General features: G+C 40.2%; 1 protein-coding gene across 2 annotated transcripts in view; it reads right to left on the bottom strand.

Moving 5' to 3' along the window:
* Positions 1 to 333: 333 nt before the first annotated feature.
* The window catches only part of wnt7bb (wingless-type MMTV integration site family, member 7Bb), a 32,104-nt gene continuing 19,661 nt past the window's right edge, over positions 334 to 12,776 (bottom strand). For both annotated transcript variants that reach the window (XM_080504182.1, XM_080504181.1), the window contains exons 3-4: positions 7,554 to 7,825; positions 334 to 2,477 (exon numbers count right to left, since the gene is read on the bottom strand). In XM_080504182.1, the coding sequence (XP_080360308.1) occupies positions 1,998 to 2,477; positions 7,554 to 7,825 (752 nt within the window). In that variant the 3' untranslated portion in view covers positions 334 to 1,997. The remainder of the gene's footprint in view (positions 2,478 to 7,553; positions 7,826 to 12,776) is intronic.

Here is a 12,776-nt window from a genome sequence, read left to right as displayed (position 1 = left end):
TCTTGTCAGTATATGGGTGAATGTGGATCTCATTCATAGACCTCAATTTCTTTGTTACACATACAATAGCAATATATTATGTTATATTCTATAAAAACATCCAAGCATAATCATATAATAGATTTTTGTCATGATTCTTTTAGTTTTAAATTAATTTGATGGTATATTTTTTGTATTGCGATAGATATTCACTGGTAAAGTTGATATATTAAGTATTTATGAGACACATTTTGCTAAGTTTGAAAAAACCATGCTGCGATTTTCAGATTCAGTTGAAATTCTCTGTAATGTAAAACATCAGCAGACTGTAAATCGACAAGTAACACACTAACACACGGTACCGTACTTTTAATTTGACCAGACAAGATATTTTTCATGAGAACACATTTTGAGCAGCAACTTTTGCTTCACCTGATTTGTTCTGTTTCAGTGGTTTGTACATTTTGTTCCCGTGAATCAGTAATTGCTAAACGTGAAACAGTCCCAAAAAAAAAAATGGGTTTGTATTATTCAGAATAGATCCACAATACAGTGAACTTCTCATTAATTATGGCAGAGGAAATGTTATTCAGACGGGGGTGGGGAGGGAGGAATCCCCCTTCAGCCTTAATGGGATAATGCAAATGTTAATCATAAGACCCAAGTGAGTTTAATGTTGAGCAAATAAATGACAGTTTGTCTGGCAGCATATTGAAATAAACCATTAAATACACTAAATACTCAAAGAAGACTGGAGATTCAACTTTATTTTATATACTATTTTAGCAATGAACTTTCAAACCGAGAGGAATAGAGGTTTCTGATTTCCCATGCGATGTGTTCCAATAGAAAATATAACGGATAGCAAACGACAACACATGTGGCACAGTTTTAATGTTCATGTTTAATGAACTGAGGAAGGATCTCTGCAGTTAAACGTGTTTCTTTGCTACTGTGTCTGTAATGAAGCCATTCAAAAAGATGCTCGGGGAAGACAAACTGCAAACAAACTATGCTACTGTAAAATAGAGCCAAAGTGTTTGAATGAGAAACAAACTGCCATCATATATTTTGTTGTCAACATACCAGTAACGATGAAACCTTTCTTTCTCTTTTTTAAAGGAAAAGTTAGGCGTTTTAGGGATGAGTGGTCAATTTCTAATAGAAACACATCTTCAGTCAAAGTTACTAAAATGTATTTTTCTTTAAACTTACAAAAAAAAAAAAAAGACATCTCTACCCGTTAGTGCTTTGTTTTAAGATACTATAACATAAATAGACAATTTATTTTCAGTGTTCAGAACAGACAGTTCCAGTGTGACTGGAAAACTAACATACTCCACCATATTCCAGTTGGCAGCAGAGGGTTTAACAGAGTTCTCCACTCAGATTATGGCGCACCCAAACACGCCACACTTACAAAATGTTCTTCATTTCTACAGACCTCCGACATAAGCCTCAGCCAATCAAGGGAGGGGAGGAAGGGAGGGGGTCATTCATGTCAAGATTCACTTACGCTCCCCTGGAGTGAAAATACAACAAAACCCATAAACAGTTTTGAATCAGATCTCTCCTGGTCCCCTCTCATCAGCTGCTGTCATTTTGATCCACTCACAAATGTGAGTGGATCACACTGTGAGCTCCTTTCCAAGTAATTTTCGCGGTGAGCGGAACAACTACAAATCCCAGAGTGCACTGCACAGTTCCCACCGAGGGCCTCATTCTTGGTCTGTAGTCCCAGCTTCACTGCGGATAAATCAGTACGTGAGCACAATCTCTGTGACAGTAAGGTTCTGGGGCTTTACCTACTGATATTTAGCATTTACTTTCTGAAAAGCAATTAGATAGATTCTGCTGTGCAAAACGATGCCATGAAGAGCTGTTAAATTCCATTTTTTTTTTTTTTTTTAAAAAGAAAAAGTTCTGTCATTGGTCTAAGACACACTTTCATGTCGCTCTCTCAGGTCTTCCTCAATCAGCTAGTCCGTGGTACGTCACTTCCTGGAGTCCGTGCGCCCTTATTTGCAGGTAAACACCTCCGTCCTCTCGCTGCATGTGTTGCACTTGACGAAGCAGCACCATTGGAACTTACAGTTGCACTGCCACACTTTGGTGTACTGGTGTGTATTGTAACCTCGACCACAGCACATGAGGTCGCAGCCGTCCGTATGTGGCGAGGTGCGGTTGCACAGGCGTCCCTGGGTGCCCACGCTCCCCGTGGATGCGTCCTCCTCGCAGTAGTTGGGTGACCTCTCAATGTAAACGAGGTCCGTCTCCATGGGCTTGCGGTAGCCCTGAGTCTGCTTAACCTTGAGATGAGTGGGCTGACGCAGTCTGCTTGCCCGGACTACCTCCACATGCACGGCTTCGTTGTACTTGTCCTTGAGTACATAACCAATCTCGCGGAACTTTGGGAGTGTAGTCCAACAGGTCTTGGTGGTGCAGGAGCCCGAGACGCCGTGACACTTGCACTCCAGCTTCATCCTTTCTTCTAAAACCTGGAGAGGGATGAACACGACAAAACAGCTGTAGATCTGAAGCACATGGAAACAGGATAGCAAACATGAGACTCGAATAGAATATTGCTACTTTTGCAGAAATAATGGCGGACATTGGATGCAGTTTTTCATCTGAACAACACTCAGAGTCCACAGGAAAGCTACCTCCATCTTTAATAACGCACTATCAACCACAGCACACAATCCTACCCTCAGGCCAGATGCACAGAAAGAGGAAATGCAGGACCTTTTGAATGATGTATTTCATCTTACCCAGGAGTTTGTAATCATTCACTACTTCATTAAACTGTACAAGACTCTGATTGCTGCCTCTTGTGGATAGACGTGATTTTGCACACAATATTGCTTAAATGTACACGTACATAATTTTGATTCGATTTTATTTTTATTGTATGTTTGTTTTATCTCTTTTATATTTAGATATATTATTCTTTTCTTACTGTGCATAGGACACTGTCATAGGTGAGACCAAACTGAAGATAAGAAAGTCAGTACGTTATCCCAATATAATCAGCCATCCAACATAGATGATTTATTTTGTGGTGGCTGCAACCAGAGCACTCAGTACTGTTTAAAACTGTAGAGCTGCAGTTTCTCTCACTTCACAAAACTGTTGATAAAAACAAGGATAGTATACATTACAGCTTCCTAATAAACACCACAAATCATATGCTTTCTCTGTGCTGCCACGAGTTGTAGTTCTTTGAGTGCCATATCTTAATATCATTCCTATAATGGGAATGATTCATTTTGGATTTCCACTGATTTCGTAAGTGTTGCGAAGTTGACTCATGGCCAAAGGCACTTACTTCTGACAGTCACCAGTTTGGCCATGTGCTGATTTCTGGGAAGTTGACAGATCCAAGCACATCTCAATGTTCAGTCATGAATGACATGCAGTTGCATGTCCTGAAGGAGGGAAAATTGTACTTACTGGTCACATCCCATGCTGAAATTCTGCCTACCTTGCCGAAACCACATCAGCAATGCAGTTAAATAAACATGGCTCTCAAACGGCAATCAATCATCTTGGAAACTATGAATCTGGGTTATTGTATCATTAAATGTGCTTTACGTGCACTTTAGTTCAAGGACAAACTCAATGAATTGTTTACAGCTGGACAAGACACTCAAGGTTTATGTGACTTCTTGAACAATATTGTGAAGAATAAAAGACAGACATGCTGCCATATGGTCAGGGTTAAAATAATCCAATCACAAATGTGTCAATATGATGATGAACGTACATTTTTTAGGTTACTCCCTTCCTCAGATTTGGTATGAATTTTTCTTTGGGGTTATCTTCGACATATGGAGCACAGAGCAGAGACTGTTCTTTTTACTCTCTAATCCCAAAGCATATGGGAAATATTGTGCAATGTCATGAGTGTTTAATTGTGACACATTTTCCTTTTGTGACTAACCAACGAAAGAAAAACGAATGAAAGCTGGATCCTCTTCAATACCTGCTGATATAGTTTCAGAGTCAAAGGAACAGAGGGATGATAGGCTGTAGATTACATTTATTCTATCAAAGCATATCTGATAGCCTTGGGATTACCCCTTTAACACAATTAAGAACTGACTTGCTTGAATGAAGCATGTGTCTTTCTTGTATGAGATGTTAGCCGCTTGTCAGCGGGCGCAACACGGTATCCCTTTTATCAGACGCTTATGAAACACATACAAGTGATGTTTATTATCTCCCTTTTGTCGCGTTTGAGCACTCATGTGGTCACAGTTCCTCAGCATGAGGATATTTGATTGAAAAAACATGACTTCCCCAGTCGACATAAAAGCTGGGGTCAGCTGTCAATCTTTCCTCGGATGTTGATTCAGAATGAGGATTTCCAAAAATGCAGAGCACAAAACCACAAGGAATGCCTGGCATAAGGACTCTGACAGATGCATGGAAACATTTACTTAAACTGTGTCCATCAAAGCCTTTGATCTGCTCCTGATTACTCCAATACGACCAGAGTCCCATCTGAAGATCGCCTGTCAAACATTACCCCCACTTCCCCAACACAAGGTTTAAGTGATGTGGTGATTTGCTGGGTGTTCTTTTACATTCGGAGTAGTCACAGAATCTAATCTTGTAATTACAGTCCTCTGCTTTAATGAAAGCTCCTGTCATTGATTAGAAAACAAAATCTTAGCTGGATATCATCGAAGACCATTTATTCCTTCATCCGAACAGGATTAACTGTATCAGATAATTTGCCTTTGTATTTAAATGTTTGTGCAGGGGTCGCACGATGGTGAAGTGGTTTGCGCTCTCAACTCACAGTGAGATTTCTCCGGTTTGACTGTGAGCTTATTTCTCTGTGGAATTTCCAAGTTCTCCTGATGTGTGGAATTATTTTGTCCAGGTTCTTCGCTTCTCTTCCTATAATCCCAAACCATCCATTTGAATTAGGTTGTTAATTTGGAGTGTGTCACTCTGTGTTTGTTGTGTACCTGATGGAAACTGGGAACTCTTTGCCCACAGCTGGGATCAGCTAAAGTTCCCCACAAACCTAAGTTGGATGACAGCGGCACAGAAAACTGATGGATGGACAGATGGTGTGCAAAGAAAAAAAAACATTCCCATATATGTAGACATGAAGGACTAATTTCAAATTATGGAAAACTATTTCCTGGTTTCAAGTTATTCGGAAGATTGGTAGACGTACCAACACATATCTACCTCAATCATAAACATAGTTCCTCAAACTATGGGCCTCAGTTTTAATTTTTGTTTACTCTTAGCCACATGTATTCTCCATAGCGTGGATGGTAAAGTTAGTCCAAACAATCATGCACCTCGTGCTTACAGTTTAATAACATATCTAGCAATTATCAGGCTTGTTTGCAAGAGTGCATAGAATAGCAGGGTATTTTTTTTTCTGTTTACAAAAGAAAGAGCCCCCATCAAAGAACTTAAAATACATTGGTTCATCCCCTTGTTTTGTCTAACATCAATTAATAATTTTCTCCATTATAACAAATGATTGTTAATAGCTGTCGAAACCATAAAAATTATAATTTTCTTGTGCTAGTTATAGGTTAGTTTAGCTACATATGTGGTCTCTAACCACTGCAATTATTTCATGGTTTACACTGATATTATTCAATAACTTCCACACTGGGAAAAGGGCATCCCTCTATTTCCAATGCAAGCTTATAGTGCCTCTAAGGTGAAGACCACCTCACAGAGACGCAAACCACAAACACACTGATCAGATGCAGTTAAAAACAGTTTGAGAACAGTTTGACAAGTGCTGAGGAAAGTCTGCACACCTTCAGAATAGATAAGTTTCACACTAACCCATACTAACGAAGAAGACTACGACTTTACTGTCAATGTGTGCAATGTCAAACAAACTGGGAGAAACTCAGAGAAGGTTCAGAGCTTTGCAACATTAATATGTTCTAACAGTCTGTGAGACACTTTGGTTTTCCTTCAGTCTCAGCAGATTTCTGTGTTTCTGAGCTCCAGGCAGAGAAGAGAAACTCTGCCAACGCCAACCCTGACAGTCACACATGCCAGCACACTGCCATGCTTGAGGGCGGACTCTTATCAGTCTGCTGCATGAACGGCAGCAGTGTCGGGCTGCTTCCACACCCTAAATAGACAAATAGCAGCAACACGTTTTGGAGCAGTGTGCAGCCAACAGCAACAATATCTTGTTACTGACTTTACACTTCATAATCCCATGAAAGGATCTGGAAAGAAAGAATGGAAGTCCTCCATCTGGCAACAATTGGACAGGCTCACACAGCTTTTTCCAAGAGGACACCATAAAGCCTGAGTTATTAATTGGATCCATTTGTCAACATAATATTAGGTCTTCTCTTTTATTTACCTCTCACACTCCCTCTCACTCCTGCTTTTGCCTGTGGCTGTTCTCTGATGACTAATAGAAAATATTATTGATGTTACCGACCAACGCTATCTAAAATGAGGGGCTCTCAAATACAATGGAAAGCCAATGATTGTCTGAAACACAACAAGCTGTGGAGAAGCTCAGTTAGAGATCAATCACAGTGAACTTTTTTTCAAGATTGTTTGCTTCTTGTCCTACAAATACACAGATACAATCTGTACTCTGATTTTTCTATGTATCTACATCTGTTATGACAATATATTAGAATGAAAGAGTGTTGTTTAATGTCTGTTATTTTTGACAATAACTCACTTATCGAGTCATTCTACATCATTTAGGTCTGTTGAAATAGATTCTGCTGAGCGAAGCAACTTTCAACAACATGATCTGTGATAAACAAGGTCATGACCTTAAGAGGATGGAAATAAACTCGAAAATAATCACACATCTAAAGAAGCTTCTAAAGAACACGAAATCAAAAGATAATGTCGAATTAACATTATTTCTGGAAGTGGAGCATTAAACTACAAGAGATCTTCATGTTTCTGTCAATATATTCATCTCAGAATGATAACAGTGATGACAATCACTTTTTCATTATTTATTTATACAACAATGAATTTGCTTCATTGAGAGCTCATTTTCACTTTAACAGCTGTGGGACACTTCACCAAAGCTGTTAGTCTTAAAGACCCCAATAATAGCTCTTACTCAATACCAGAACACGATTGACGTTGGAGATTTTCCTTCTGCTTGCACATATGATTAAAATGTACAAGTAAATGCCAAATATCTTCAGGAGCAGTACCTGCAGTAATATTACAGTAAGTGCAGCCACAAAGAAATGCTTTTGTGTTACTGAGCAACAGTCACTTTAGTGGTTTAGCAGCAGAGCCTGTTCTGTTCAGGGAGGAAAAAATGAAGATTTAAAATATAAATCATCAGCTTGTATTTCTATTGAATTTAGCTGATAAATAGCTTTACTGTTATTGTTGTATAAAAGCAATATGAGACGCAAGCTGACGCTGTTTTGTCAAAGAGCTTCGTCATCACCATTGTCGATTGTGTTCATTTGTCTGCAGAGCGCTTTGGAGGGATTTGCTATGAGATAAAATGAAAGAAGAATAGCTTGTTGTGTGAAACCCACTCCCAATAAAGTATCCCAGCCTCCGCCCTGTCACGTTACCTTTCTTCCTGCCTCGTTGTTGTGCAAGTTCATCAGGCGACGAGGAGTCTTTTTAATCTCGCGGGCGTCCACAAAGCGTCGAGAGAACTCGATCCCATACTTGATGTCAGCCGAGCAGCCTCCCCACTTCCAGCCTTCTTCCTGATTGTAATACCCCTGCTTCTCCCGGTCGCAGCCACAGTGGCTCAGGTTGCCCTGGCTGCATGCTGCTGTGATGGCGTGGGCCACTCCGGCAGCTGTGATGGCGTAGGTAAAAGCTGCTTCCCGACTGCCTGAGGGAGAAAACAGACACTGTTGGAATTTGGATGAAAAGAGGTTTTAAAAGATTTGTCGTCTAACGCCATCGTCAGATCTTTTGTAGGACTGTCAAGTACATATCAACAGCTTGAATAAATCCAAAAGTCTATATCACCAACATTCCACACCAGGGACAACGAATCACATCCACAAAGATATCTCGCTTCCTAAACTGCTCAGATGGTCCAACATCTTGATAAGCCAGCAGTTTTCCTTCCCTCTTTCTCAAACAGATTCTCTCCTACACCTTGGTAGAAATGTGGTCACATTTCCGTCCGCAAAGTCCTTGGAACCAGCCTGCGCGAGTGCAGAGATGGAATTACAGCGTGCGGAGAGCTGGTCTCGGTGCTGTCCAAAGTGCTGAAATCCTGTGCAGGAGCACCTTGTAGTGCTGCCCACACTGCGTACAGATGGGGTCTGCAGGTCTCACTGTGCCACGCACAATGAACACTGAGAAAAGGGGAAACACTTTGGCAGCAGGTGATAAACATGATCAGATCAGCAGCCTGAACCTCTGAAGGTTTGCACAACCGGACGAGCACATGATGGTATCAGATATGCTTCTGATAAACAAGCAGATTTGGTTTGCGTTCATGTTTAAGGAAGATTGTGTTTGTTTTCCAGATCATGCAATATATTGTGAAGAGTTTATGTTAACTGATTAACTTACAATATGTATTTCCATCGATGGAAAAACGTTAGAAGGTTTATCACTGTATCTGTTTTTAACCCGCTTGGAAAGGAGCAGCCGGTCAGCTTAGCCTTTAGCAGATATGCTGCAACTAACATTGGCTCTCCACGGCTTTTGTTTGTGGACTTTATGATGCCACATTTTCTGTCTTGTTACTCAAACTTTGACTTCACTTCTAAAGTCGGGTCTATTTCACCTATGCAGTGTGGGAAACCTATTGTATGTGCCTTGTCCTTCTATCTCACTCAGCTGCAGCAACTCAAGACAAGTTGGATACACGAATGGGCAACAATATTCAAATTCCAAACTTTTCCCGATTAAATCGCATAGTTTCTGCACTGTATGGCAATAGATGTACAAATGTTGGGCAATAGTCACATGACACTTATGTAAGACAATTTCTCTCGACCATTTAAATATGGGTCTCTCCCCAGTCCAGCAATCATTTTGTCATCAGATATCAAGCAGAATGGATAGAAGCAATACAGCAGCTCCCAGACCAGGACGTAAATACAGATGAAGACCAGACTGACATGCTGAAGGTTTATTTCCTTATTTTCGCACTTTCCTACTCTTTGGAAACTGAACCAAGAAGGGTACGAGATGGTTTTAAGACATCCATGATAATAACAAGACTCCATCCATCCATCTTCTTAACCACTTTATCCAACTAAGGATCACGAAGCACTGGAGTCAATCCCAGCTTAGACTATTTTTCCAAGACAGAAGTTTTGTGAACACATTTGTGAACCCTTCTGAAGGTTGTGAAATATTTTTGAACCACTTCACAATTTGTGGCATCCCAATAAAATAGGAGCCTAAATAGGAATAATCATATCCTATTTTTAATTCCAAGCCTTCGAATTGATGCTTTTCATCACTGCGGTAGCTGGTGCTCCTGACACAGAGTGAGAAAGTCGTGGATTCAAATAAGGGCCATATTTTCTGAGTGGAGTTAGCATGTTTTCCCCACGTATGCCTGAGTTTTCTCTGGGTAGGTTTTTCACCCCAGATTTAAAAAAGAATGCATGTGATGTTAATCAGTGACTCTAAATGTCCTATTGATGAAAATATGAGTATGTATGGTAGTTGATAACTGTGGGTTTGATACAAATGAGAAACTAAAGGACAAAAGGGACACACTAAGCCCAAAGGATGATGACAATAACCATGTCGTACAATTCAATTCGCCAAAAATCTCTCTTCTCTATTCTTCTATTCGCTATTCTCCTGAAGGCCACAGGAGACTTAAAAGGCATCCCCTGGTCTGACGAAAGCTGTGGGTTATTACAACCTTGGTCTCCCTTCAAGTGGCAGTAATCTGGAAGGGCCCAAGCATCTGAAGCAAGGATAACCACAGAGTGTTTCAAGGAGCCGTTCAGCCTTTGGAGAGGAATGTTTTGTAAGTCTTCTGATGTGTGTTGTGTAATATACTCACTCACAATTATTGGAATCTCTCAAGGTAAAATGCTTTTTCTTTCACTTCAGAGAGGAAAAAGCTTCCTAATGAATTCCTAATTGTTTTTTTGAGGTTTTTTTTTTTTTTTACATTTAAACCTAATACAACCTAATAAATAAATACAGCAAAAGATTAGAGTGCAAAAAGCCAAGTACTGTATGTATCCAAAGTTAGTTTTTTTTTATTCAGTTTTCATTGGTGTACGATCACTCCGGAAATCATAGGGAGATGTGATGGAAAAGACACGTTATCAGCGGGCTGGGGTTTAAGAACAAACCGTACCAAGTGCAAAAAAGAGCTAAATGTACTGAGAATAAGTAAAAGTCTTTTTAAAAGGTCGGATAGAGCAAACACACTCTTTCTGCATACTCTCCATGCAATTACTCAGAATACAAATAGAGATTGCTCTTGCAAAGGATTAGTAAATCTAAATGTTGTAAATTAATTAGAAAAATAAACAAACTATGTGTGCAAGATAACATTTCAAATTTGTTTGAACTTTTGCATATCCGTACATTAATAATGGGTGGTCAAATATACAGGAACCTCAATAAAATATCTTTAATATTTTTAAAGGTTTTAATCAAGTCAGGGCAATACAGCAATATAATTTTCACCTCTTAACGGAATAGTAAAACATACTTTTTGACTTTGAAAGTGATTTGCTTTATGTGGCGTTCCATATTTTATATATACTGTATGCAGCCATTAACAGCTGTTTTCCATTTCATTTCCTCTTCTTTCTGCAGAGGGACTTTTTACACCTCTTATTCTTGTCCCGGGGGTATTTTCTGAACTTCCAGAGATGTTTTCACCCAAAGCCACTGTTAATTTCCTATCCTGGCACTGGTACTGTAGAGCTAATACCACAGCCACAGGTTTGCCGATGGGGACTGACTCACAACCACTTGCTCCTTTGGTTAGCAGCAGAGCTGCGCCCCACCAGCTTGTGGTAACATTCTGCTGCCCCCACCTCACACACATGCACAAATGTAGGCGCGCAGCTGTAACATACGTGTATACACATCCATGCAAAACACTCAGTGAGTAAAAATACACCACACACTCACACTACACTGTTAAAAACACATTTGCACATAGACGAGCAAACAGAGCGTTGCTGTAATGTTTAAAACAGGATAAGGGCAGTTTCCAGAGAAAGGGTGGTTCCCCCGGCTGTAGATGCAGGCCCATTCCTCAGTCCATTGACTTGAGGATGATGATGACAATGAGGAAGAGGAAGAGGAAGAGGAGGAGGAGGAGGAGGATGAAGACAAGGACGAGGAGGAGGAGGACGAGGATGAGTCATGTACTTGTCTTGTCCTTGTCTTGGACTTAAATGCTTAAATGCCAAACTTCTGTTTGGCTATAATAAAAGTCATAATGAAAGCCAATGACACAAGCCTTTCTTTTTCTGTTGTGAACCATAGAAACCCGACATACTTTTTTTTTAACACATGAAAATTTGTGTGTACGGAATGTTTAGCTTAACTTATAGTCATGCAATTAAAATGAACACTTATAATGTACACATAAATAATATAGCAATAGATCATGTAGACTGTATCATAAATGAACAAATGATATTCTCATTCAACTGAATATCCTTAGTATTACTTTTTTTTTATTATTTCCTCTATCTTTTCTGTATTTCTGAGTTCTTAATACCTTATTAAATAATTTCTATGACCTTTTTTTCACCTCTTTTTGTATTCAGTATATACGTGTGTGTTTTATATTTGTAAAAATAAAAACGGCATTAATATAAATGACAACGGCCACGTGAAACAAATGTACGATAGAAACCACAACCAGAAAACCTGTTATTTCAGCAACAATGCTGTGCAGGTCTTGTACCGTATGCGCAACATCACTTCACTCTCATACCCTCAAGAGAAAAATTCCCTGCTTTGCTTGACTGGTATGCATTCATTGAAATTTGGAGGAGAAAAAGCACCCGTACACAGCAGCAAAAAGCCCTAAAGAAGTTGGCCCCAGAGTCCTGACAGCCCTCCAGGAGGAACCACCCTGGGATAGCCTCGCAAGCTGCCAGTGGAAAATTGGAGTGACCAGAAAAACCTCATTGAACTTGGAAACATCCAGGGGAGAAGAATGGGGGAATATTAAACCAGATGTCTAATGGGGTTTAGTGGCAAGTGTCTGCTCCGCCAGCCAAGAGAGTATGCAAGAAGAAGATCAGCTCTGTTTCACTGAGAACAGGTACAGAAGCTCATAAAAGCCATTCAAATTTCCTGTTATGCCAATGCATCCGGAGCTAAAAACACAAATATATTGAAAACTACTAACTCAGTGTGCTTTGGCCTTCACATGAGCTGACCACACCACTTTGGACACTGGCCTTCGCTGCGAACCCCGTCGTGTCTTTTGACCTTATGCCGAAACTGGGATACAAAAAGAAGTCCCTGGATGTAGTGGCTTGCCGCGAAAACAGCAATCTGTGTTTAGAGATAGAAGCAAGTGTGCTGCTGGCCAAGACTCATGTGACATAGCACAGGAGATTTACAACCCACATTACCATACAGACGCCGCTGGTATGGTATAAGCTAGCCGATGTAGTAATGATGCCGCTGACCTCAACAGGGCAGCCCTTGCTCTTTTTTTTTTTTTACCAAAAAACAGTCCATGGCTAGGCTGCGCTGCTGACAGGGGAGGAAAGGGAAAAGATACACTAAAGGGACTTGGATAAGGGACTGGCTGTGGAGGATATTTCTCAGTCCAAAAACTAGCTTAGTTTTAGCTGCAAGTCCCTCCAAAC

This window comes from Blennius ocellaris (assembly GCF_963422515.1).
Source record: "Blennius ocellaris genome assembly, chromosome: 11".
NCBI lineage: Eukaryota > Metazoa > Chordata > Actinopteri > Blenniiformes > Blenniidae > Blennius > Blennius ocellaris.
This window is presented reverse-complemented; position numbering and strand designations above follow the sequence as displayed.